Genomic DNA, 26,897 nt, shown 5'->3' with positions numbered 1-26,897 from the left:
CACAGAGGCCAGGAGTGCATTGACTCCCCTGGAACTGGATTTACAGACTGAGCATCTGTATGAGTGCTCAGTCTTGAACTTTGCAAATGTAGTAAGTGCTCGTAACCACTGAGCCATTTCTTCTTCTCTTCTTATGACTTAAAATAGCCTTTTTTTATTTCCCATCCAAAATTGATTGACTTTTTTTAAAGGGTGTGTGTGGGTGCGTGCGTGTGCGTGAGTGTCAGCGTACAACATGGTGTACTTGTGGAGGTGAGAGAGCAGCTCTGGGGAGCCAGTTCTCTACTTGCACATGTGGCTCCCAGGGGTTGAACGAAGGTTGTCAGGCTTTAAAGTGGCACGTGCCTTTACCAGCTGAGCTGCCTGGCCAGTCTAATTCTAATGGTTTTTATATGATGGAACTAACTGTTTTGATTACCCAGTCTGTACTTGGCATTAAGCGACACTTCAGTAGCCTTACAGATCCTTGCATTGTAGTGATAAGAATCAGACAGCAAAACTGGGCGTGGTGCTGCTCACATGTAATCCCAGCACTCAGGGAGGCAGAGGCAGAAGGATCTCTGAGTTCAAGGCCAGCCTTTTCTACAGAGCAAGTCCAGGATAGCCAAGGCTACACATAGAAACCCTGTCTTGAAAAAACCAAGCAAACAAAAAAATCAGACAGTAAAGTATGTAAATAAATTGAGTGAAAATAATTTAATGAGTATTGACCGCTGTGATCAGGTGTAGATGTAGAATGCCTTAGTTTTTGGGAGGTAGTCAGAGAAAGTCTGTAAAGGACAAGCTTGAGCTGAGCTCTTGGGGTGGTCAGTGTTCTATATGAACAGGACAGACATACAAATTTACTGGCATTAGGGTTACTTAGAAGGATTAAAGGGAGTCTAGCGTATACAGATTTGGTGAATCAGGCAAGGCAGACTGTGATGAGGTCAGAGACAGCAGGGTCTAACCTGGGCTCTTAGAAGACTTGAATAAAGAGTTTGAGCTGTTCGTTTGTTGAGAAACAGCTGCATTGTGAAGAAAGATCTAATAAAGTTTCAGAGCAGGAGCTCCATTAAATTAGCTTGAGTGCATTTAGTGGTGTAATCTGGAGCTAAAGCCAAGGGTAGATAGACTTGCTCATAGCCTGGCAGCTTGCTTTGACCAGGTTTCTCATCCTCAGTAGTAACCAGTGCTGTTCTAGATGCATAAAGGAAAAGTTAATCTGTTACATACAATACATGTCTTAGACCAATAGAATTCAGTGTTTAGGGCATTTCTGTAACTTGCTCTGTAGACCAGGCAGGCACTGAACTTAGAGATCCACCTACCTCTGCCTCCCAAGTGCTGGGATCAAAGGTTGGCCAACATCAACTGAATGACCTCCAGGATTCACTTCTTTGTCACTGGCCAATTCTGAGAAAGTTGGAAACTGAGAATTTTTCTTTTTGTGGTAAGCAACTTAGCGATTAGTGCTGTCAGTGCATGAGTACATTGGTGTGCATGGGTGATCCTAGGGCTCTGGAAGAGGAAGCAAGAGGAACTTGATTTTAAGGGCAGCTCAGGCTATGTGGTAGACGTTTGTGTCAGCACAGGTAAGGTCAGAGAGTCAGATTCTGTTTGAATATGCTGTTTGGGCACCTGCTGGCTTGCCTTGTAAACTCTCCTAGGCAGGCTTTATACACAGGTCACACTGGGGAGAGGTCACCGCTGCACGTAAATGCATAAGAGTACCAGAACTCTCTTATGCTGTTTAAATCCAAGCAGAGTAGAGGGTGGAGAACTTATTACTAATTTGTTTGTTTGCTTATGAGGCAGGGTGTCATGGTGTGTTACTGTCCCACCAACCCCGGAGTTCTCTTTGTAGGTGAGGCTGGCCTGGGAAATCACAGATCCACCTGCCTCCAGCTGACTGATGAGTGCATTAAAGGCATGCATCATCACTCCCAGAAAATGTGCTTTTGTTTGTTTGTTTGTTTGTTTTTTAATGGTTTTTTGATACAGGGATTCTCTTTGTACCCTTAGCTCTCTTGGAACTCACTCTGTAGACCAGGCTGGCCTCAAACTCTGCCTCCTGAGTGCTGGGTTGATTTTATGGAGCAGTCTTCTCACTGAGGTACTGCTCTACATATTTAGAGGTCTGGTAAAGAAAAAGGATTGAAGAGAATCATTAAGACAAGTGAAAACTGGATAGTGTATTTCAAAAATCTAAGAAAGCATTCTAAAAAGAAGTGTTGCTACCTATGCTTTATACTTTTGAGAAGTGTTGACATAAAGATGGAATGGAAGAGCATACCAATTCTATCTGAGATTCGAAAACAAAGTTCACGCTGCATGTGAACTGAGGAGAATCTGAGGAGCTGTGTGGATTGAGAGTTTGGTATTGGGCACAGTGTGTGTCCATTTCCCAAATCGTATATGCTATGAAAGAAAGCCTTAAGTTCTGGTAAAGTATATATAATGTAAATTTTCCACTTTAGCCTTCAGTTGTGGAGGCATATGTGGTTAAAATTTTTGGCACAGTGTACATAACATAAAATTTACTATTTCAGTTTAACTGTCGAGTAGCGTTAATCACTTTGGCATCGGTGTGCACCCTCACCATCCACCTCTAAGAGGTTTTTCTCATTCTAAAACTATGTCCATTTAATCAGCAACCCCCCCATTTCTCTTCTGGCACCTGAGGATTGCTACTCTGCTTTTAGGTATCACTTGTGATTGGAATTATGGCAGCATTTGACATTGGGGGTTTTTGTGACTGGCTTCTTTATTTCGTGTATCTCCAAGGTTCTGCCATATTGTAGCATCTTGCAGAACTTCCTTTGTTCTGAATGGCAGGACCCTACTCTGTTATATAGAGAGAACATTTTGCTTATCCATTTATCCTTTCAACAGTTGAGTTACTTATGTCTTTTGGCTCTAAGGAGCTATCTCTTTTCAAGCGCCCTTTTAAAATTGTCAGTACATACAAACTGGCATTGCTAGATTATTCTATCCTTAGCTTTTGGAGGATGCTGGGGTAGGATGCTATGCTTCTTGCTCTAGCAGCTGCACTTTTAACTGAGCACAGGTTCTAGCTCTTCACGTGCTCACTGGCACTTATTTTTTGTTTTTAAATTAGCTTTCTCAGTTAACATAGAAATAGAATCATTTATATTCTCTTTCTTTCTTTCTTTTTCTTTCTTTCTCTCTCTCTCCCCTCCCTCCCTCCTTCCCTCTCTTTCTTTCTTTTTTCTTATCTCTGTTTCTTTTTTCTTTCTTTCTCTCTTCCTTTTCTCTCTCTTTCTCTTTCTTTTTCTTTCTCTCTTTATCTTTCTCTCTCTCTCTCTCTGTCTCTTCTTTCAGAACTGTACCACATCCTGCTTATTCCCTATAGATAGTTTGCACATTTTGACTGTAATCAATGATGTGACTGAACACATAAGTTATGGTGTAGAGAATAAATATTTTGTTTAATTTGAGTTACACTTAGAAGCGTCCTTGCTGGCATAATTGGAAACCATGTTTAACTTTTTGAGGAACTGCTACAGTGTCGTACTTTGAAAACATGCAGAATTGTGTTTGTCAGTCATGTTCTCCATGTTGTCTGCAACACTTGCTCTTGTCTCTTTCCTTTACCCATTGATTTGTCTTGGCATCCTTGTTAAAGTCAGAGTGTAAATGTGAAAACTGCTTCTGGAGTCTCAGTTATGACAAATATCTGTCCATATGCTGGTACCACCCAGTTATTTTTTGGGGGGGGGTGTTTTTTCCTGGTGGTGGTGGGAAAGGGGGCATGGCAATGTTGAATGTGGGCTCACACATCCAGGTTCTACTGGCAGCATGTTCCAATGTTCCTTCCTCAACCACCTACCTTTGTTTGAGACTGCATCTCACTCTAACCCAGGCTGGACTAGAGCTCACTGTGCAGCCCATTCAGGCCGCACTGGAATTTAGGACAATCCTCCTGTCTCAGCTTCCACCAGGGCTAGGATTTCAGGTGTGCACCACTGCCTCTCTCAACTTCCTCTCTCTTTCTCTCTCTCTCTCTCTCTCTCTCTCTCTCTCTCTCTCATTTTTGAGCTTCTTAAGAGCTTTATGCTGATTCTAGCACTGTCAGAGGAGAGCTGACCACCCACTGAGCTGGCCCTTCTGCAGCTGAGGATCGGTATTGGGCTGCAGGTCTAAGGCTCTGGGTTGGTCCCTGCCAGTAGGCATGGGCGGGGGAGTCTTCTGTTTGAGATTGCCTTTGCCATGCTGGATCCTGTACTGGTTCATAGAAATTTTAAGAACCTGTTGTCTTTTTTTTTTTCTTTGACATTTACTCAGGGAAGGAGCTTGTGGGGAGGTCAGAGGACAATTTAAAGGAGTTTAAATTGTACTCTGTGGGTTTCAGAAATTGAACTCAGTCTGTCAGACTTGCCCTCAGTGCCTTTACCTAAGCTGATCCATCTTGCCAGACTCCAGATAATAAAAAGGAAAAAAAAATAGCACTTTTATATGGATTGTGTTAAATTTGTAAATTGATTTTGGAAGTGTTACTTTAACAGTATTATCTCAGTCTGAACACAAAACTGTCATTTATGCAGTTTTTATTTTCTTTCTATAATATATGGCAGTTTTTGATATGTAAGTCTTACTTATTAAATCTGTTTCTTTGAGTATTTTATTCTTTTGACACTTGTAAAATAAATAGGTTTCTTTTATTTTATAAAATTTATTAAAAATTTGCAAATAAAAATATGAGTTATGAAAGTTCTAAAGCTAATTAAAGTTTAATTCTATCATAGACTTTTGGTTTAGTGGTAGATAAATGCATAAAATATATTTGATATTGAAAGTGTAAAATTTAATGTGAAGTTCCACAGCTTCTATTCAGAATGTCTCTTCTGAATGTATAGGAGTTCACTGAGTTGTGTAGTCTTTACAGTCTGGTTAATTTTGGTATGTGATGTCTGATAGAAATAGCTTTTTAAAGTTTATTCTGAAATTTTGTTATTTTTATCATATTCTTTAAGACAGAGCTAAACTTGCTAATCCTGTTATCAATAAATCTTTTATGTCTTTTAAATTTGTTTTGGTTTAGGTTTTGAGACAGGGTCTCACATAATCCAGCCTGGCTCTGAATTCACAGTCTCCCTGTTTCAGCCTCCTGAGTGCTATGCTTAAAGCTATGCTGATCATCTTCTCAACATTCTATTATTATTTTGATAATTTTTTTTGTTTTGTTTTTGAAACAGGGTTTCTCTGTGTAGTCCTGACTGTCCTGGACTCACTCTGTACACCAGACTGACCTTGAACTCATTGTGATCTGCCTGCCTCTGCCTCCCCAGTACTGGGGTTACAGGCATGCGCCACAGTGCCAGCTATTTTGGTAAATTCTTGAACTTGCCAGTGAGGCTGATTAATTCTTGTTGTTACCATCTCATCGTATGTCTCCTTTCTGTATACCCACCCTCGGTTATTTTAAGCTGTATGCTTTGTTGTCACTACTACTTTAGTCACAGGTTTTGTTGTTGTTGTTGTTAACAAGTATTTTGAAGTATTATAATTACAGTTTGTTTCAGATTCAGCATTGATTATATTTTTTGATTCAATCAAGCCCAATTTTTAGTTGTTTAGATTAGAATAGCTGTTCTCAATTTGTTAGTTGTGACTCTTTGGGGGTCATATATCGGATTCAGATGTCCTGCATTAGCTGATATTTATATTACAGTTCATAACAGTAGCAAAATTATAGTTATGAAGTACAACAAAGTAATTTTATGGTTGGGGTCACAACAACAGGAACTGTATTAAGGGATCAGAGCATTAGGAAGATTGAGAACCACTAGATTAGAGGATTTATATTTTTGTTTACACTTTGTCTTAATTGATACAGCTTTTTAAAAATGAGGTCATAGTTAATATTCTGTTTCAGAAGCAACAAAATTGCATTTGTCACAGAATAATAAATAAGCTGTCAGGATTACAGAACGTTTTAGAAAAACATCCATGTGTGGTGAGGATTAGACCTTTCTCTGACTATATATAGTGAGTTTGTGACATTTTACCATATTCAGAAATGACCCTAAATGTTTTTGCAGCCACAAATAAGAAGAATTCACCCAAGTCAGCTCGGGCCATAGCAGGCAGTCTCTCGCTCCGAAGAGCCATGGACTCTGGAGAAAATGGCCGCTCAAAGGGAGACTGTCAGGCTTTGTCTGAAGGTAAATTTGAGGAATTCATAATATCATTTTATTGGGCATATGCTTGGGATTGATGTGATATAGCTTTAACATTGAAAAACACCAAAGATGTTAAAATTAGAGTTGAACTTATGATTTTTGTGGAGCCTCTTACTATTTTTCATGAGTTTGTTTTTTCTCTTATTTTTGGGTTTTAAAAAAGATTTGCTTTTATCTTCAATTATCTACCTGTCTGTATGTGAGAAGGTGTACTCTTGACTCTCCTTTCTTAGCCTCCCAAGTTTTGGGGTGTCTGACATGTATCCCTGGGTTCTAGTATTTGAACTTTTTAATCTCAAATCAGAGCAGTATTTTTAACTTGTACTTGTATTTTTAATTTTGTACTTGTGTAGCTAGTCAAAACATTGGAATATATTTTTAATTTTTTTTTCAAAGTTTTTACTTAGTTTAAAATTCACATATAGTAGGCTGGAGAGGTAGCTCATGCGGAGGACCTGGGTTTGATTATCAGCACCCCACGGTGACTTACAACCATCTGTAACTCTACTCTTCTGGCTTCTATTAACACCAGGCCCATACATGCTGTACAATCATACATGCAGGCAAATACTACTTAAAATTCTCATATATTAACACAATATATATGCACAGAAACTACTTAACTACAAAACTACTTAAAGCTCTTAAACTATATACAAAAAAATGCACATAAGTAATTTTCTGCTGGACGTGGTGGCTTAAACCTTTAATCCCAGGCATGTAGGAGGCAGAGACAGGTGGATCTCTGTGAGTTTGAGGTTTACAAAGTGAGTCCAAGACAGCCAAGGCTACACAGAGAAACCCTGTCTCAAAAAAAAAAAAAAAAAGTAATTTTCTATACTAAGAAAGCTTTCGTGTTTATTGTCTTCTCCCTTCTTTTCTGAAGGCTCCCCAGGAAGCTCTCAGTCTGGGAGCAGACATAACTCTCCCCGAGCCCTAACTCACAGCATCGCTGGGGATATTTTGCCCAAAAGTGAGGACCGACAGTGCAAAGCTTTGGATTCTGATGCTTTGGTGGTTGCAGTTTTCAATGGCTTACCTACGGTTGAGAAAAGAAGGAAAATGGTTGCCTTGGGGTAAATAACACTCTTTTATTGTTTGGAACCTCAAGTCCACATTATAATGAACACAATTATTTCTACTTTGTTAGTGTTTTAAGTGTGCGGTAAGTTGATTTATTGCATTAAAATGTCACTTTTTAAAAGAATTACGGCATTCTTTAGAATGCTCTCTCCTACCTCTAACGCCCTCCCCCTCCCCAGAATGACAGCAGTCCTCCTGCCTCAGCTTCCTGAGTGTTATATTACAGAACTGAGCAACCCTTGCTAGCTTAGAGCAGGAAAACCTGAGTACATTTGCCTTGTGAGATATATATGCTTCAGCTTTTGATTTACCTTGTGCTTTAATCTGCTGTACATCCTTCCATAGCATTTGTGCTGGGTCATGTGTCATAAACGTGTCACATATTTGTGTGGAATGAACTGCTTTCATTAATCTTACTACTGTTATATTTGTTTTGAGACTGGGTCTCATATAGCTCAGGCTGGCCTTCAGTTCTTCATCCTGCCTTAGCCTACCAAGTGCTGGGATTACAGATATGAGCCACCATGCCTGGCTTAATTGGCTGTTTTTATTTATTTTTTATTTTTTTCAACCATATTCATAAAAGCTTTATTTGTAATAGCCAGAAGCTGGAAACAACCCAGATGCCCCTCAACTGAGGAATGGATACAGAAATTGTGGTACATCTACACAATGAAATATTACTCAGCAATAAGAAACAATGTCTACATTTTTTTTCTTTCTTTCTTTTTTATTTTATTTTATTAATGACTCTTTATTCACCTTGTATCCCCCCATAAGCCCCCCTTCCCCTTCTTCACACATGCCCGTCCCCAAGTCCACTGATAGGGGAGGTCCTCCTCTCCTTCCTTCTGATCTTAGTCTATCAGATCACATCAGGAGTGGCTGCATTGTCATCTTCTGTGGCCTGGTAAGGCTGCTTCCCCCTCAGGAGGAGGTAATTAAAGAGCAGGCCCATCAGTTTATGTCATAGGCAGTCCCTCTTCCCATTACTATGGAACCCACTTAGACACTAAGCTGCCATGGGCTACATCTGTGCAGGGGTTCTAGGTTATCTCCATGCATGGTAGTTGGTTGGAGTATGAGTCTCTGGGAAGACCCCTGTGTTCAAATTTTCTGGTTCTGTTGCTCTCCTTGTGGAGTTCCTGTCCTCTCCAGATCTTACTATTTCCCACTTCTTACATAAGATTCCATGCACTCTGCCCAACAGTTGGCCAAAGGCTGTTTTTAAAATACTGCTTTTTCTTACTCTTTTTGTTGTTGTTGTTGTTTGAAATAATCTCTAAAATGCAACTTGGAATTTCCAGAAAGGATAAGTGGTGATTGGTACCCTTATTTTTATTTAAAACCCATCGATGTCAATTAAGTTTACAACCATTCTAAAGAAAGTGATTGACAAATATATTATCTATGAATAAAGACCAGCGTCCTTAAGTTTGTGTCATTACCAAATCTGGAAAGACAGAAGGGGGTTTAGTTTTGTTTTTAACTCAAGGTTCAACAATGGAAAAGAAAATCACTGGCGTGGTGGTGTACTCTTATATCACAGTTACTGAGGACACTGAGAGCCAAAGGATTGAAAGGTGGGCACCATCATGGGTGACCTATTAAGATCCTGGCTCAAAATAAAAATTTGAAAATTGCCTGGAGTTATAATTCATAGATAGAACAGATCTTAGCATGTGCATTGCCGTGGTCAGGTTCAATTCCTAGTGCTGGGGTAGCGGGGAGGCACTGTTATGCCAGGATCACGAAACTCTTAGAGACCACCAGGAGATGCAAAAGCAAACGAGCTTTATTACAAGAGCAGTCAAACTCAGGACCCAAGTCTCACTGACACAGCAGTAGAGAAGTGGGACCCCAAGCCCTGGGTGAGCAGGATTTCTAAAGGGAAAAACCGCAAGCAGGGGATGTTCATGCCTTGGTGTTACAGGATTGGGTAAAAGTCATAGGGGTGAGATGACCCTCTGGCTAAGGCACATACATAATCACAATTGCCATTCTTCTAAACTGTATCTGGAATGTTGGGGAGAATTTTCCCAACCGATTCTCATTGATTGTTGTCAGGGAGATTGTCTCTATTTTCTACCAAGTGTTTATTCTGTGATATTTCCTGGAGACTGTTGCTAGGAGAGTTAACTTTTTTTTCTGCCAAATGCATATTCTCTGATACTTCCTGGTATCTGAGTTCAGCTTTCGGTCAAGTTGACGTCTCATTTCAAAATGGAGTCACCCAGGCTAACTTACAAAACTCTTCAGCATCTAGGGGAGGAGGAAGTCAGGAGCTGTATCCTTCCTGTCACCTACCCTGATGTGTACATTTTTCTTTTTCTTGTTTTTTGTTTTTTTGTTTTTTGGTTTTTGGTTTTTGTTTTTGAGACAGGGTTTCCCTGTGTAGTCCTGGCTGTCTTGAAACTCCCTTTGTAGACCAAGCTAACTTAGAACTCAGAGATCCACCTGCCTCTGCCTCCCAAGTGCTGAGATTAAAGGCATGCACCACCATACCTGGCTGATGTACATTTCTTTCAAGTTATAACTACAGCTAGCTTTATTTTATTTATTTATTTGTTTGTTTCTTTGTTTAACGTTTTTTTTTTTTTTTCTTAAAACTTTGTTTTTGTTTTTGGTCTGCCCAAGTGTTGGATTCCCAGGACTAGAGACTTAGACATTTGTAAGCTGCCTTGTAGGTGCTAGGAATAACATCTGGGTCTTCTAGAAGAGTCGCCAATGTTTATAAGCAGGATTTGGTAATCTTCCATATCATAAACTTCTATTCTGAATCTTAAGTAAAGTTTTTTAAAAATGGTAATTTAATATTATACATAAGTAGGTCTTCCATGCTTGGTTTAGGGCTCAGCTTCAGGATAAAAAGAAAATTATTGTGTCATTTATTAGACATTTGAAAATGTGTTTTTTTGTTTGTTTGTTTGTTTGTTTTTTTCTTCTTTGAGGACTAATGCAAAAGGAAGTCATCTGGAAGGAATACAGATGGCAGATTTGGAAAGTCATTCTGAAGCTGGGGAGTTACAACCCACACTACCTGAAGGAGCATCAGCTGCCCCTGAGGAAGGTGAGGAATGAACAAGACCAGTCAGAAAGATCAGCAAGCAGGAGACACTAAGTTCTCGGTGGCTGAAGTAGTAGGAAGTGATTGGTTAGTAAAAATGTTACAGAAATCTAACAAACATACTGGAACACTTAAGTTCATTTGCCACTTTTTGTGACTTACAAGGTCATTGTATACATAGAAAAGCAAAATTGGGTAAGGTATTGCATGAAAATAAAAGGCTCTTTTGGGCCAGACATGCTTGTATATGCCAATAATCCCAACACTGGGAGGCAGAGTTCTAGTGTAGCCAGGTCTACATACTGAGTTCTAGTCCAGCTCAGGCTAAATAGTGAGCCCTCACTGTTTTTTGTTTGTTTGTTTGTTTGATTGGTGTGTGTGTGTGTGTGTGTGTGTGTGTGTGTGTGTGTGTGTGTGTGTGTTTTAGAGTTTGGGTGTGGTATGTGCCTTTAATCCCAGCACGCAGGAGCTCTAGGCAAGTGGATCTCTGTGAGTTTAAGGCTAGCCTAGTCTACAGACTGAGTTGTAGGACTTCCGGGGATATGTAAAGACCCTGTCTCAGAAAAATAAAAATAAAATAAAATACAAAGAAGGAGACTAATAATGTCCCAGACGCAGACACTTGCCCCCTAAACAGCTAATTAGGGGGCTGAAGAGGAGGCTTAGTCAGTAAGAGTACTTTTATTCCCCTACCAGAGGACCCAAATTTAGTTTCCAGCATCCAAGTCTGGTGGCCACAACTACCTGAAATTCTTATTTCAGGAGATCATACAGACTCTTCTGGCCTCAAGAGATACCTGTACATTCACAGCATACAAGCATATAGACAAATACACATGAATGAAACTAAAAATCTTTAAAACAAAATCAAAAAAAACCCTGCTACTTAGAATACTGTTAATCTTTTGTTTGAGATCAGGTTTTTGATTGGTTGTTTGGTTTTGGAGACAGGGTTTGTCTGTGTAGCGTGGCTGTCCTGGAACTCAATCTGGAGACCAAGTTGTCCATGAACTCAGAGAGATCCATCTCCCTCTGCCTCCCAAGTGCTGGGATCAAAAGTGTGCACCACCACTGCCCTTGAGGTCAGCTTTGATTTATGTCTGTAAATTGCTTTATTTCCACCAACATTATGTCGTATGTATCTATGTCTGTGTGGGGTTATGTCCATGTATGTGCCAGTTAGGTGCCCAAGGAGGCCGCTGCGTTAGATCCCACTAGGGCTGGAGTTACAGCTTGAGCTGCCTGATGTTGGTGCTGGTAACTGAACTCAGGTCCTCTGTAGCAGCAATACTCATTCCTAAACACTGAGTCATTCCTCCAGCCTTCCCTTGCTCTTATAGAAGAATTTCTCACTTTAACTGTCCTCTCTAATAACTGGCTTCAGCTCTGCAAACGTGCCCCAGTAGTAATTTTTAATACTTCTTCTGTGATTGTTTATCTGATATCAAATAAGACATTTAACAATAGAAGTTACTTGAAACAATACTATGTCCTTGTTCTTCCTGCATCTTTTCTGGGTTATCAGAAAAGAACAGCTTTCAAAGATTTTTTTTTTCCATTGGAACTGTAATACTTTTTACTTCATTTGAATTTCAGTTATTGACGAATTGACATTCATAGCAGACAAAGGGGTGGTAGTATTTGCTTCTGGCTGTTCTGTGGGAGAACTGGTGAGTGGTGGCATTTTGGGGTTTTCTTTTTTTCGTGCACAAGGTGGGGGACGTGTGTGGAGGCTCAGAGGACAATCTTGGGTATTGTCTTACTTTTTTGTTTCTTTGTTAAAACAGCATGACCAAGCCTACTTATAGAACAGTTTTATTGGGCTCACAGTTCTGCAGGATTAGAGTCTATAATGGCAAACCAAAGGCATGGTAGCAAGAACAGCTGAGAGCTCACATCTTGGTCCGCAAGCAGAGGCCAAGAGCCCACTGGAATGGCACTTTTGAAACCTCAAAGTTCACCCCAATTACTCCCCTCCTTCAACAAGTCCACATGTCCTAATCCTTCACAAACTGTTAGGCCAATTGGGAACCAAGTATTCAAATGCATGAGCCTATGGGGGCCATTCTAATTCAAATCACAGGTATCCTTAGGAAGACTGCCTTCTGGTCCCACATAGCACCTAAAATAAAATTTAAAAAATAATTATAAAGAAAGAAATATTACTACTATTGATCTTTTTGAGAAGGATTTTTGGTAATTCGTTACTTTCTAAATGTCTGCGTACATACTGACAATAAATTATAGTGACGTGAAATCTTACAACGTGTATTGGAAGTACAAATTTATTTTCTTTTTGTATCATTTATAAAATTCTTCTAGTTTGCCTGATGTTGAATTTAATTCTGGTTCTGGAGCAATTTCTGAATGCAGGTATCTGGTTTAGAGGTATCTCTGCCTTGACACTGTTGCCACTGTGGGCTTGGCTGTTACTGCAGGAAGGCTGTTCTCTGCCTAGAATGCTTAGCAGCATCCTCAGAGCTTTAAACCACAGGGTACAATAACCACTTCCCTATCAGTTACAGCCCAGAATGTGGCCACACATTACCAAGTGTTTCTTGGAAATCAAAAATCATCCTCAATGAAAGACCACTGGTCAGCATACCAATCTGACCAGGGTCTTAGTCCTTGAGACCCACTTGCATGGTGGGCTGCAGGTGCTGATAAAACTATCTTTTTTAAGATGTGCTGTGTGTGTATGGTAGGAGGAGAGGGGCAGGGAGAGCCGTTAAAAGCTGGGTATTGGAGAACACTGGTAAATAGTCTTGGATAATGTAGGGTGATAAGGATTCCAATAGAGTATATCATCATAACAGTTGATAGTTACTAAGTCCTTACTATGTTATTCTCCAAATTGCTCTTTATAATCGTTAACTTTGTTTTTCCCTAATTTTAGAAACTTAGAAATACAAGTTACCTTGCCCAAAGTCACATAAATAGTCATTGTAAGGGTTGGAATTTGAACCTAGAGTTAGTGCTTTCATCTCTGTCTATACCTGGGCTGTAGTCTATTCTTGGAAAACTCAACTGAAGCCATGAGTAGAACTTAGGTGATTAGCTAGTAAGTCTGAGGCTAGAGTGGAAGTAGAAGTCAGATCACAAGCAACTTTATCTGTTCTTTAGAACCTGGACTTTGTCCTTTGAATGGGATCTAAGCCAGGAATAGCATCATACATAGAATTGTGTTTTGTGAGTTTCTGCTCTGGCCACAGCATGGAGAGTCATTGTTGTAGCTTATAATGAGATCTGGGGCTGGGTACATGAAACTTTTAAGAAGCATGATCATAGTGTGGGATCATGGCAGTGGGAGAGGGTGGCAGCAAGCAGAGAGAGATGAATGTTGGTGCTCTGCTAGCTCTTTTCACTTTTGTTCTGTCTAAGACCCCAATCTTTGAGATGGTTCTGCCCATCTGTAAGGCAACTCTTGATTCTTTGTTTCTCAATTAAACCTATTTGGAACCAGGCATGGTGGTGCGCACCTTTAATCGCAGTACTTGGGAAGCAGGGGCAGGTGGATCTCTGTATATTTGAGGCCAGCCTGGCCTACAGAGCTATTTTCCAGGACAGCCAGTGCTACATAGAGAAACCTTGTCTCTAAAAACCAAAAGGAGAGGGGGGCGGGAGGACAAAACTTTGAAAACAGACACACTCAGGTATAATTCTAAGTCCAGTAAGGCAGCAGTGAAGATAGACGGTCATAGGCTGGGTGAACTTAGTTGCTAAGAGTGCTTACCTAACACAAAGCTCTGGGTTCAAGTCCCAGCATTCCATATGGTGAATCTGCCTGTAATCCCAGTGTTTGGAAAGTAGAGGGAAGGATAGCAGAAATTTGGTGTCATCTTTGAATTTACCACATAGCAAGTTCAAAGCCACTTTAAGTTACATGATATCTTGTCTCAGAAGAAAAATAATATTAATAATATTAAAGGCATTTGGTAGTAGTATGTAAAGCAAACTGAGGTCTGTAAAGATGGCTCTGTGGGTAAACTTGCCACATGAAAGTCTGACAGCCTGAGTTCACAGTGGGACAGAAAAAAAGAGTCCCTGGACAGTCCTTGTTAGATTACAAGGCAGCTTGCTGAGGAGGCTGGGAGGGGGAGCACAGGAGACACACGATGGGCACTTCAAGCCTTTGCACATGCTGTCACCAGCAGAGGCAGTGCTCAGGAAACCCTCATTTTTCACGCTGTAAGCCTTAGTTGAGTAGGTTTGTGTTAAGTTCATGTTTATTAAAAACAAAACCAAGTTTAAAGAAGGATGGGGAACAAAGTTCTCACTGTGTCAAATGGAGGAACTGTTTTGTCATGTCACTGGTTTTTCTTCCTGGAGGAAGAGGCTGTCTGAAGAAACCCTAAGGCCTCGTTTCTTTGCTTTGTTACTAGCCGGGAGTTTGGGACTACTAAAATTGGGGGGGGGTTGTTTTTAGGTTTGGGTTTTTGAGGCAATCTCATTTTCAGAGTAGAACTCAAAAGAGTCCTCCTGTCAGAGCCTCCCAGTGCTGGGGCTATAGGTGTGTGTGTCAGCATGCCTGGTTCCAAGTAGTCTCTTATTTCCTCTCCAGTATCAGTGGAATATAATTGTTTTGTTTTTTTGACATGATTGTCATAAATGGAACCATTCCTTTCTAACTGGGACCATATGGGACAACCTTATATTGGTCTTCTTTTTAATGATTTGATACTGGCAGCCTAGGTTAACCCACCTCCCCCTATTGATAAGCTGTAGAATTCTCTAGAATTCTGTGCTAAACTCTAGAATTCTGTGCTAAAGTAGCACAGGTCTCTCATTTAGTCAGGAATGGTCATAATACCCATTCCAGTGAAAAGCCTTGGCACAGCTGTTAAACAACATTGCTTGCAGACTACCTAACAGATAAATTATGCAACCTGTGATGGCTTGCTATTGCTTATCACCTTTAGGGTAATCAAGATGAGCTATCAAAAACCAACAACAACAAAAAATCAAGTAACTGAGTTAAACAGTAATGAAAATAGCAATCTTGTTTAGAAGTCTTTGAATGAGATATCATGTCTGACTGTGGCAGGTAGTTTCAGAGTTAGAAAACTTAGTTATTCATTGTGGGCTTGCCTTTTGTGTTTTTGTTTCTGTGTAGCCTAGGCTAGCCTTGGAGTTGCTATAAGACTGACCCTGAAGTTCTGGTCTTCCTTCCTCTACTTCCCAAGTACAGGGATTACAGACCTGAGGCATATGTATGCCTTAATTGTGCCCTGTTTGGCATGGAACCCAAGACTTCAGCAGGGGTACATCCTAGCAGCTGCCTTGCACTCCCCAATTTTGAGACAGGTTCTCACTGTCTATAGCCCAGGATGGCTGTGAGCTCACAGCTGTTCTTCCTCCTGACACTGGGATTACGGGTTGTGGGCCTCTACAATCTGGCTTGTGGTTTTTGTTGTTGTTGTTTTGTTTTGTTTTTGTCTATGTCATCTCAGTGAAATAGAATTGGCCTAGCTTTTCTCAAAGTGACAAGATAGTTGCTTCAGTTGCAAACTTGGTATGAACTCTGAATCACATCCTGAGAATTCATGGGGAGGGTTGTTTATTCTCTGCATCTCTGTCAACAAGAAAAACCTTTCCCAGGGCCAGTCAACAACTTCCTAACTTCATCTTGTATCATGTTCATGGATAAGGAAAACTGGCAATGCCCAGTCATTTGTTCCCGCTCCATGAGTATACAGACTTGTAAGGGAAGAAAGAATCTTAAACAACGGTGAGTCCTTTAGAGGGCTGGAGAGATGCCTTAGAGGTGAAGAGCATTGCCTATTCTTCCAAAGGTCCTGAGTTCAATTCCCAGCAATCACATGGTGGCTCACAACCATCTGTAATAAGATCTGGTGCCCTCTTCTGGCCTGCAGGCACATATGCAGACAGAATATGGTATAAATAATAAATAAAAATAAATCTCTTAAAAAAGGGGGTCCTTTAAAACAGAGGTTGTCAACTTATGCGTTGCAACTCCTATAGGGTTGCATATTAGATATTTACATCACAATTCATAGCACTAGCAAAATTACAGTTATGAAGTAGCAATGAAAATAATTTTATGGTTGGGGGTCACCACAACATGAGGAGCTGTATTAGAGAGTTACAGCATTGGGAAGGTTGAGAACCACTGATTTAGAAGGTGGAAAGAAGGGCAGCTCTAAATTATTAGTACGTAAAAGTAAATTGCCTGCTTCTCCACATGAATTCTCAAGCATCTGAGATTATTATAGGGATTGTATTTCCATAGCTAGCTTCAGCTGGGTGACATATATACTCCTCCCAGAGTTTGTTCTAGGCTACAGATGTCTTTCTCACTGTAATATTGTGAAATATTATGTAGTTAGTAGTGTCTTGTAATCACCCGTCAGTGAGGAAATAGAGCTAAAGGTCAGGTGTATGGGTGCAGTTTGGAGAATCTGTAAGGCTGTCTTTTCAGGACCAGTTCCGTGAGGAGCCACAAGGTGGGAGTGGTGTTTCACAGATGGAGCTGAGGTTTGTTTTGTAACATAATACATTCTAGTTGGACATTGTGGCTCATACTTGTAATCCTAGTAATTGGGGAACTGAAACAGGAGGATTACCTCAGATTGAGAGCAGACTGAGCTATACTTTGTGTGGTGTGCCGACAGCTTCAATGTGTATGTGTTTTTTGTGAAAAGTGGGAACATTTCATAATGTTTAGGTCCAGCCTTGTATTCTGAATACTGGAGAAATAGATGTTATCTGGATGCTTAAAAATACAGTTTTCTTTGATAGAAGATTTTTAAATTTTAAATCTCTTGCTTCAGATATATTTAGCATTGTTTATAGTAAAGCACATCTTTTTGAGACCTCCTATTTCCCCAAGAATTCTTGTGATCTGTCCTGCAAACTTACTCAGATTTCTTTAACAGTGAGTATTTGTGACAACTTTTAAAGTTCTTGTTCAGGGTGTGTTTATATGATCTCATGAGACCTGAGTTGGCCAGTTTGGTTGCAAGTCAGTGTTTGACTTGAGCAATATTCCTACTCCTGTTTAGGTTGCAGAATCCTTACGTAGCTATGCTATTTATTGCAGTTTGGTGAGAACCTCCCCTCCAGTGAGGATGTCTACATTTTGTTGTTCTAAATAAAATGATGCTGGGCTATATAGTGTTATTTATTATGGCAGTGTTATTTAACCTGCTATCACAACTAAATAAAACACAGACCTCTGTTAGATTTTATAATTGCCTTAAAACACCTTAGGCTGGGCAGATAATTCCATCTACGCTCCCTCAATTACCTCACCATCCATTTCCCAGCCTCCATCCAATGCCATCTGCCTTAACCATCCCTATCTGGGCTACCTTCCATCGTAATCTTATAAATATTTACTTGAATTCTTTATCTGGGCTTTTTCACACCATTATTAGAGTCCTTCCTCCTAGCCCACGTAGTTTCTTTTCCATGCTAACTCATTGTGGCGTCCTCCTTCTTCCTCTCTTCTTGTCCCTCTATTTCTAGTGATTCTTCTGTCCACAAAAGCCTGGGAACCTTAGCCATGCCTGCCCCATTCTGCCCTGCCCAGGAATAGGACATTCAATCAACCAATCAGTAATAACATCTTCAGCAGGTTTACATACAAGGATAGATGTATCCAGGCAGTAACCAGATCTTGAGGGCCAGTAATTAGCATCAATATACAAGTATCAGACTAACCCCCAACAACATTTGCTTTATTTAAAAAAGCAGCAGCTCCTGAGCGGTTTTTACAGCAATTTCCTGATTTATCTCAGGTTTAAGTCCCAAACCTAGTTGCTGTGCATGAGCTAGGTGCTAGAGTGCATGCTCTGTGTATGCAAGTCTCCGGGAGCATTGCTAACCTAGATATGGCACTTAGACCGTAGTTTAAAATTTAAGGTAAAACATTTTTATATTGAACCTACGATAAACACAAATTTTTTTGATTCTTTTTTAATTTTTAAAATTATGCTTGCTTGTGTGTATTATGTATGATGTGGCAATTTCGTCCATGTGGAAGTCAGAGAAATTAACCTAGAAGTCTACTTAAGGTACTTGGTTCTTCCATCATCTTATCTTTTCTTTGAACCTATGCACAGACTTTTGTGTTCTTTCACCTAAAGAATACAATATACACACAAAGTAAATTGTTTAAAAAGAGCAAACCACACACTTGAGACTGAAGACTTGGAGGAGTGGAGCTGGAACTGACCTCAAGCCTCTTCTCTAAAGACTAGCTTTCATTAGTGGCAGAAAAAGCTGCCCAGGGAGAAAGCCGGATAGACACCTACAAGTCTTAACAGTGACCACAATGGCAAGGTATCCCGAAAGGTGCAGTAGTGGCACCAGCAGCCATCTAATTGGACTTAAGGCCCTCTTATTAGGGGGGAATTCATGCTTGTTGCTGTAAATCTACCAACACCTGTGGCTGTAAGGCCGTGGACCCTGGAGCCCTACAGGTGCTTCCCTAAAGTAGTACAGTTCTAACTGCATTCTCAGTATTTTTTCCTTATACCCATAGATAATTGTAGCTCTTACCTACTCATACCTCATCAACGAACTTTCTTCCTGCAGCAGACAGAGGCCATTATAGAAAACCATAACTGGTCAAAATGCAGAGAGCAGACCTTGGTGTCCCTGACCCCAGTTGGTAAACTTGTACAATACAGACTGAAGGTTTGGGAAGCATTACAGAAGGGATAGTCAGGATGCTTGTTGTGATAGAGTGTATTTCATAGATTATAGGTAAATTATATACACTGGGACACTATCCAGCCTTGTTTGTTTGTTTGTTTGTTTGTTTGTTTGTTTGTTTGAGACAGAGTTTCTCTGTGTAACAGCCCTGGCTATCCTGGGATTTATTCTGTCTCACTTTCTAGACCAGGCTGGCCTGCAACTCAAAAAGATCTGCCTGTCTCTGCCTCCTGAATGCTGGGATTAAAGGTTTGTGCCACCACGCCTGGCCTGTTCAGTTCATTCATAAACAAATGATGTTATTTTCAAGGACATCAATTGAATTGGCAAAAGTTGTTTCATTAAATAAGTAGGCACAAAATGAAAAATAATGTGTTGTCACTTACATATAGAAGTTTAAAAAGTTGATCTTAAGTGAAAAATTGTGGCACCTGAACCTGGCAGAGGGTTAGTTGGCTGTGGAGAGTGGAATGAGAATAATTAGTGGGCCTAACAATAGAGTTGAGCAGAAAGAACTTACCATCTTTCGAAAGCTCGGTAGGGTAACTGTGGTGACTGTGATTATGACAGCCAGTAGAGAGGATTTGACTGTTCCCAACACAGGTAAATGATAGACAGATAGTCAATAACTGTCCTGATCACTGCATAGTATAGACATGTATTAAAGTAATACACTTATACCCTGGGTATAATTACTAGGTTAGTGAAAAAGATATGCATTAAGTATCTAAATGGTTTTAGCCACAAATATAAAATGAGAGACTCAAATGGATTTCAACACAATTTACTGTTGGAATTGTCGAAATTTTCTGTTGTATAATGCCTGTATTTATGGGTAGTTTCAGCTGGAGACTATTCTTATAGTAAATCAGATTGAAAGAATACCTGGGTGTTTTTTTTTTGGGGGGGGGTTGTGGTTTTCTTTCTTGTTCTTTATTTTTTTAATTTTTTCCCGAGACAGTGTAGCCTTGGCTGTCCTGTATTAGCTTTATAGACCAGGCTGTCTTCGAACTCACAGAGATCCATGTGCCTCTGTCTCCCTGAATACTGGGATTATGGGCATGTACCACTGCACCTGGTGATTTTTTTGTTTCAATTTGTTTTGTTTTGTTTTTAGAACTTGATAAGGAAAAGAAGGTTTCTTTTTCACAACAGGAATTTTCTGTTTAACAAGCGCCCTGCCTGTCCTGGATTCACTTTGTAGACCAGGCTAGCCTCTAACCACAGAGATCCGCCTGCCTCTGCCTCCCAGTGCTGGGATTAAAGGTGTGCACCACCATGCCCAGCTCAGAAAATAAGTTTTTAATGTGGAAAAAAATTTCTCACTATACTGAAAATAATACTAGCTACACAAAACCTTCATGAGCTATGATACTCAGTTCTGAGTGAAGAAAAAAGTAAAAGTAATGTTTGTAAAAAGCTGCAGAGAATTGAAGGTGCTTGGCTGCTTTTTTCTTGTGTTGGGATTTTTGGAATACGTCAGTGTGAAATGCAATGGGAGTCTCAGCACGGTACATACTAGGTTGCCCTTTCCTTTCACTTAACTTACTGTGTGTTCTCCCCTTTCTTCCTGCCAGGAATGAGTAGTGACAGCGACATTGAATGTGACACTGAAAACGAGGAACAGGAAGAGCACACCAGCATGGTCGCGTTCAACGATCCGTTCCTGGCTCAGCCCCCGGATGAAGGTGCAGCATGTAGTCATTTTACACAGGTTCATAAAAGCCTCGCTGCTGCTGCTCTGTCTGCCTCTGCTGCTGCTTCTGCTAACTCTGCTCTGCTGCTTTTACTTCTTTTTAAAAAATTACTGTCATTTGTGAGAGAACATTCTGTGGTAAAGGATATGGTAAGTACCGAAAAAGTCATCAGGTAATGTTTGCCAGTTAGCCGCCCGAGTGCTGCTTCCCGTGTGGAAAAACCTGCAGCCTGAGCCTGGTGTTGGGTGCCTTGTGGCTGCGGACACGTCAGAACAGAGTTTTCAGCAGAGACAGTGGGTGGGCTACCACACTAAGTGTTCACCCTGAACCTGTGCTGATGCTTCATGTGATTGCAGGTTTTAGTCTTTGCTTTGTAGCTTCTCCTCTCCAGATTTTTTTTCTATTTTCTAGCATTCTGTAACTTTTTGGGTGTTTTGTTTGTTGTTGGAAACAGAGTTTCTCTTCTCTATGTAACAGGGTTTCTCTGTTTCGTAGCTCTCCTGGACTCACTTTATAGACCAGGCTGGCCTCGAATTCAGAGATCCAACTGCTTCTACCTCCTGATTGCTGGAATTAAAGGCCTATACCATGTCTGGCTGCAAACTGTAACTTTTTAAACCCTTTTATTTTTCATACATGCATACAAATCCTGGAATTCAGGGTTTTTGTTTTGTTTTATATTCTCTCCAGAAAGATTCTTAGTGGAAAAAACTAAACAAGAGGAATGTTATTATTTTTCCCTTTTAAAAAAAAAAATTATTTATGTCAGGACTGATGGTGAAATCCTAGCATTGGGAAGAAGCAGGCAGAATCTCTTGGGTTTGAAGCCAGCCTCGTCTATGGAGCTAGTTCTAATGCATCCAGGGCTACAGAGAGACCCTGTCTTTGAAAAAAAAAAAAAAAAAGATTGGGGTTTTGCATGTTGGTGAGTGTATGGAAATCAAAAGATAACTTTTGGGGAGTCAGTTCTCTCCTTCCACTTTGTTTCATGGGAGTCTTCCTTGTTTCTGCCCCTGTACGCTATACCTTGAGATTCTGATGACCGACTCTCTTGACTTTGCCCTTATTTTGTCAGTGGAATGTTGGAGTTACTGTTGTATCCCATCGGATCCCTTTCTTTCTTTTTCTCCCTCCCCCCCCCCGCCCCATACAGGGTTTCTCTATAGCTCTGGCTGTTCTGGAACTCGCTCTGTAGACCAGGCTGGCCTCAAACTCATGGAGATCCGCCTGCCTCTGCCTCCCAAGTGCTGGATCAAAGGGGTGTACCACCACGACCCAGCCCTATCAGATGCATTTCTAAGGATTTAACTGAGGTGGTCAAGTTTACACAGCTAGAGTTCTTACCCACTCAGCCATCTCGCTGGCCCTTTCTGTCTCCATGACAGCTTAGTTTTCTGTGATGCAGATGCCTTGTCTCTTTTGCTTTGATGAGATGATCTCTACTGTATAAACAAAGTAAATGGACACAATGTGAATGGAAAATGTGCTGTGAGGGGCCAGACTCCTATTCCTGATTCTGCTTCTCTTCTCAGTGCAGTGACAAGTGTCTGCTGTTTGGTATGTAGTGAGGATCTTAAGGAATTCCCTCTGCCTCTAAAGAAGTGTCCAGGTTTGAGGCAGTCACTTTGAGTGCTGGTAGCATGTGCAGTGATGGTTGTGCAGGCCTCTAGCTGTGCCCATGGACTCAGGCCGTGGCTCCCTCTCTTCATTAGGAGCGCCTGCACATGTTTGCTTTGTTTTTTTCTTTACTCACATACAGCTTAAATCACAAATTCTCCGAAGAGAATTTTCTGAAAAGAGAATTTGTTCCTCACCTAGCACATCTTTTATCAGTCAGTAAAACATTTGATGAGCTCTCATAAAGACTATGGCAAAGAGCACATGCCTTATGACATTTGCTTTTAAGTTTTTTTTTTTTAAGCTGAGTTTTTTGGGTTTTGTGTTTTGTTTTTTTTTTTTGTTTTTTTTTTTTTTATGTCCATTGGTGTTTAAACTGCATGCATGTCTGTTTGACTGGATCAGATCCCCTGGGACTGGAGTTGGAGACAGTTGTAAGCTGCCATGTGGGTGGCTGTTCTCTGGAAGAGCAGCCAGTGCTCATAACAGCTAGACATCTCTCCAGCTCCGACATTTCCTTTTATTTAAGTTTTTTTCTTTCTTTCTTTCAATCTCTTGCTTAGACTCACATTCCAGTTTTCCTGATGGTGAACAAATAGACTCTGAAAATCTCCACTTCAACACTGATGAAGGCGGTGGAAGGTAAAGACTTGAAAGCTGAGCTACAAGCTACCTGGGCCCTGAAATCTGTTGGAAGTTGGTGCTCAAAATTGTCAGCAGTCAGATAATCAGATATAGTCTTATTTTTTGTCATCTGTACCTGAAACTATCAGAAAGTACATAATTCTAATAGGACACAGTAGTACCTGGGAAAAGATTAAGCAGGGGGGAAAGATTCTTTCTAATGTATGTAATGAGCTAACAGTGTAGTGCTCAGTTAATTTAGCAAATTAGTCCATTAATAAAGCAGATTGTCTCCTATAACAGAAAGCACCTCGAGGCATGGCATGTGTTGTATCTTGTTCGGCATCCGTACTCTTCTGTCTCTGGCTGGACACATGGTTTAGATGGCCATATTTTAAGTTTTTCATTTGTTTGTAGTTTCATTAGGCTGGTATAATAGTGGACAGAAAAATTGCTTATGAAGAGATCTTGCTCTGTGGAAGCTTTGCCGATTAAATGTAGCAACTCCAGCCTGAGTCTTCTCTCTGAGCTATGATGGTAGACTAAATTTTTTTCCTCACTTGTTAAAGTGCTGGCCTCCTGGTAATGACACATCTTTCAGTTGAGTGACCTTTATAGGTGTCATTTAAGACAAGTTAAGACACTGTGAGTTGGTTCTATGCATGGCTATGTGGACACATGTACGACCACTTAAAGGTTTTTCTTCTTTTCTGCTTCCTGAAACAACTATAGTATAACAAATATTTTTGAACTGTATTTCCGTTAGTTGGGCATTGATTTCAGTGAATGCATGTCAAGATTTATGCATATTTTAGTCTTACATCAACATGAAACTATGTGCAAGGCTTTCTCTCATAGTCTTAATTAGCCCAAATCTCAAATGATTGCCAGATTTTGCCATTGTGCTCCCACGTTTGTGTTTGAGCTGTTATGCTTGTGAAAGTTATACTTAGAGTTTACTAAGAGACTGTTGAAAAAGTATGGATGTAAATACACGAGAGCACTGTTGCCTGCTTGTTGTACTTAGTGATTCTTGTCTTTTTTCATTGTCTGATGGCTTGCTGAATGCTGTGACTCATAGCTTACTTTTTTTTTAACAGCTTGCACTTTTTGTTAATAAAATTAACTTGAGAAAATGTGCCTCTGCAGTTTATTGAAAGTGGGACCAAAAGGCTGTTTTTTTTAACTATTGCTGTAGCTGTCCAGCAGTTAAGACAAGGGCATTTTGTTAAGAGAAGAGTAGGGCTCTTATTCTAGACCTTTCTTTTAAAAACCAAACGATTTCTTCGTAAATGATAGAAGTAGAATATATAAAAAGAGTAATTCTTACCCCAGTCCCCAGCCAGCCTGTATACCAAAGTATCCAAGTAGGTGGTGTTTTGCTTTGGTATTTTGATACTTCTGGGAAAGGAGCCCAAAGTAGCATGTTTGGCAAGCGCGTCACCCCTGAGCTGAAGCTGACAGGCATTCCCATGTTTCATTTACGGCAGGGCTGTCTGCTTATGCGCACCTTGGCTGTGCCTGAAGGCGGGTAGAGAGAAAAGGGCAGAGGCATGACAGTAGAATCCTTGTTCTGCTTGCCCAGGCCTCTCACGCTTTGTCCCCAACAATCAACCTGCCATCCCTCTCTTTAAAATTAAAGGACAGAGTTTTTATTAGCTTTTCTGTTGTGCTTTTTTCAATATAAGATGTGTTTGTTTTGTGTCCGTGTGTGCACATGTGTGTGCAGGTACACATGTGTAGAGGTCAAAGGGCAACCTTAGTTGTCATTCCTTAGGAGCCATCGACTTTCATTTTACTTGAAAACTTCCTTAAAAACCTACTTATTTATCTTAAGGATTTTAAATTTTCATTAATGTGTTTGTGCATTAGGATGTCTGAAGCCAGGAAAGGCTTTAGAGCTTTTGGAACTGGAGTTGCAGGCTCTTGTAAGTGGCCTGATGTGCACACAGGTGCAGGGAAACCCACTCTGGAAGAACCGTGAGCACTTCACCATCCAGCCATCTCTCTAGCCCAGACCTTATGTTCTTGTTCTCGTTATCTCTCTCTCCTTCTCTCCCTTCCTCCCTCTCCCTCTCCCTCTCTCTTTCTTTCCTTCTCTCTCTCTCTTTCTCTCACTTTCTTTCTCTTGTTTGTTTGTTTGTTTGTTTGTTTGTCTCACTATATACCCCTGGCTGGCCTAGCCCCCACCATGTAGACAAGGCTGCCTCTGCCTTAGCATCGTAAGTGCTGGATTAAAGGCATGTGTGAGCATTTTGTTTTTGAACAATTTTGACAGCCTGGTTCATTGAGTCCTTCAGTAGTCTTTGAGATAGACAAGTTGTGTATTGTCCCCACTTGGCGAATTTGGGGAGATTGTGTGATGCTTTAAGGTTGGACACAGGCTTTCTGTCAGTTTATCATGCTTAATCAAACAAATAAAAAGCTTAAAGAGTGTCCTGTTTTGTTTTGAGATAATTTTAGATTTCTAAGAGTTAAGAAAATTGTGAGAACTCCCATCTAGCCTTGGCCTCATTAGTGGCATATGTAACTACACTACAGCAATGATTGTGTAATGAATCTTTTTTGCAGTACTTTTTTGTTTTCTTTTTTCTTTTTTTAAAAAGACATTGTGTCATGTCCAGGCTTGTAGATGACATGAATGACCTTAAATTTATTTTATTTTATGTGCCTTATGTGTGTTTTGCCTGCATGTGTCTATGTAAGGGAGTTGGGTCCCCTGGAACTGGAGTTACAGACAGTTGTGAGCTGCCATGTGGGTGTTGGGAATTGAACCTGGGTCTTCTGGAAAAGCAGGCAGTGTTCTTAACCATGTGAGCCATCTCTCCAGCCCTGACCTTGAATTTCTGATTCTTTTGATCTTGAAGCCTTCAACTTGAATTCTAGGGTTAGAGGCCTGTGCCACACATGCCTTACAAGAGCTGGGGTTTGAACCAGGGCTTTGTGTGTGCTGCCAACTGAGCCATACCCTCAGCACCAAATTTGGCATACTCTTTGTAATTTGTTTGCTTTTGAGATAAGAGTCCCATTGGGTAGCTGTGTCTGGTTTAAAATTCCTCGTGTAGGCAAGGCTAACCTCAAAGTCATAGGGTAACACCAAGTTCAGAGAGGTCTGCCTGAACTACCTCCTAAATTCTGGGATTAAAAGAGTGTTACCATGCCTGGCTCTAATCTGTCCCATTATTACATTTTTGTATTTTAATCAAAGGATGCTCCAAGGTCATCTTGTATTTTTTTCTACCATAGTGAAACTCTGTATCTCTATCTGGCCTGAAATTTACTGTTTATACAAGGTTGGCCTTGAATTCATAGAGATACACCTGCTTCTGCCCGCCTGCTTCTTTTGGGATTAAAGGAGTATACCACCATGCTTATCTCTGACTCAACTTTTTGAGGAACTTGTGTCTGAAAATCATGTTAGAAACGAAAATGTGAGTGGTAATGTGTGCTTAGTACTGTAGTGTCGGCACTCCTCCCCACCAGCGGGTAAGTGTGCATGTAAGCCTTATGTTAGACCATCTTTACATAGCCCAAACTGTTTTTAAAAGTGCAATCCAAGAGCCTCAGCTTCCTGAAAACTATGATTATGGGCATGTACCTCTTCCCCAAGCTAAATGTGTTTTGTTTGTTGGTTTGTTTTTGTTGTTGATGATGGTTTGTTTTGTTTGTTGGTTGGTTTCTAGAGAGAAATGTAGGTCCAGCCCCACTGGGCTCATTGTAGGCTTTGCTAACTTGAACACACTAATTTTTTTCTTTTCTTTTTTTCAAGCCAGGGTTTCTCTAAATAGCTCTGGCTGTCCTGGAACTATCTCTGTAGACCAGGCTGGCTGGAACTCAGATCCTCCTGCCTCTTGAGTGCTAGGATTGAAGGTCCGTTTTTCTTTTCTTTTCTTTTTAGCACTAAGTAATTATTGCTGACCTATATCCTTGTGAGAAGAAAACTGC

General features: G+C 40.5%; 1 protein-coding gene across 3 annotated transcripts in view; it reads left to right on the top strand.

Annotated features, from left to right (window-relative positions):
- The window catches only part of Trim37 (tripartite motif containing 37), a 127,951-nt gene that overhangs the window by 71,918 nt on the left and 29,136 nt on the right, over positions 1-26,897 (top strand). Inside the window, exons 20-24 of one of the 3 annotated variants that reach the window (XM_060387051.1) lie at positions 6,045-6,167; positions 7,072-7,261; positions 10,220-10,338; positions 20,592-20,702; positions 22,892-22,970. In XM_060387051.1, coding sequence (XP_060243034.1) covers positions 6,045-6,167; positions 7,072-7,261; positions 10,220-10,338; positions 20,592-20,702; positions 22,892-22,970 — 622 coding nt within the window. Of the gene's footprint in view, positions 1-6,044; positions 6,168-7,071; positions 7,262-10,219; positions 10,339-20,591; positions 20,729-22,891; positions 24,089-26,897 lie in introns of those variants that run through there. The other 2 variants (XM_060387053.1, XM_060387052.1) reach the window with 2 other exon arrangements.

This window comes from Meriones unguiculatus, chromosome 7, assembly GCF_030254825.1.
Source record: "Meriones unguiculatus strain TT.TT164.6M chromosome 7, Bangor_MerUng_6.1, whole genome shotgun sequence".
NCBI lineage: Eukaryota > Metazoa > Chordata > Mammalia > Rodentia > Muridae > Meriones > Meriones unguiculatus.
This window is presented reverse-complemented; position numbering and strand designations above follow the sequence as displayed.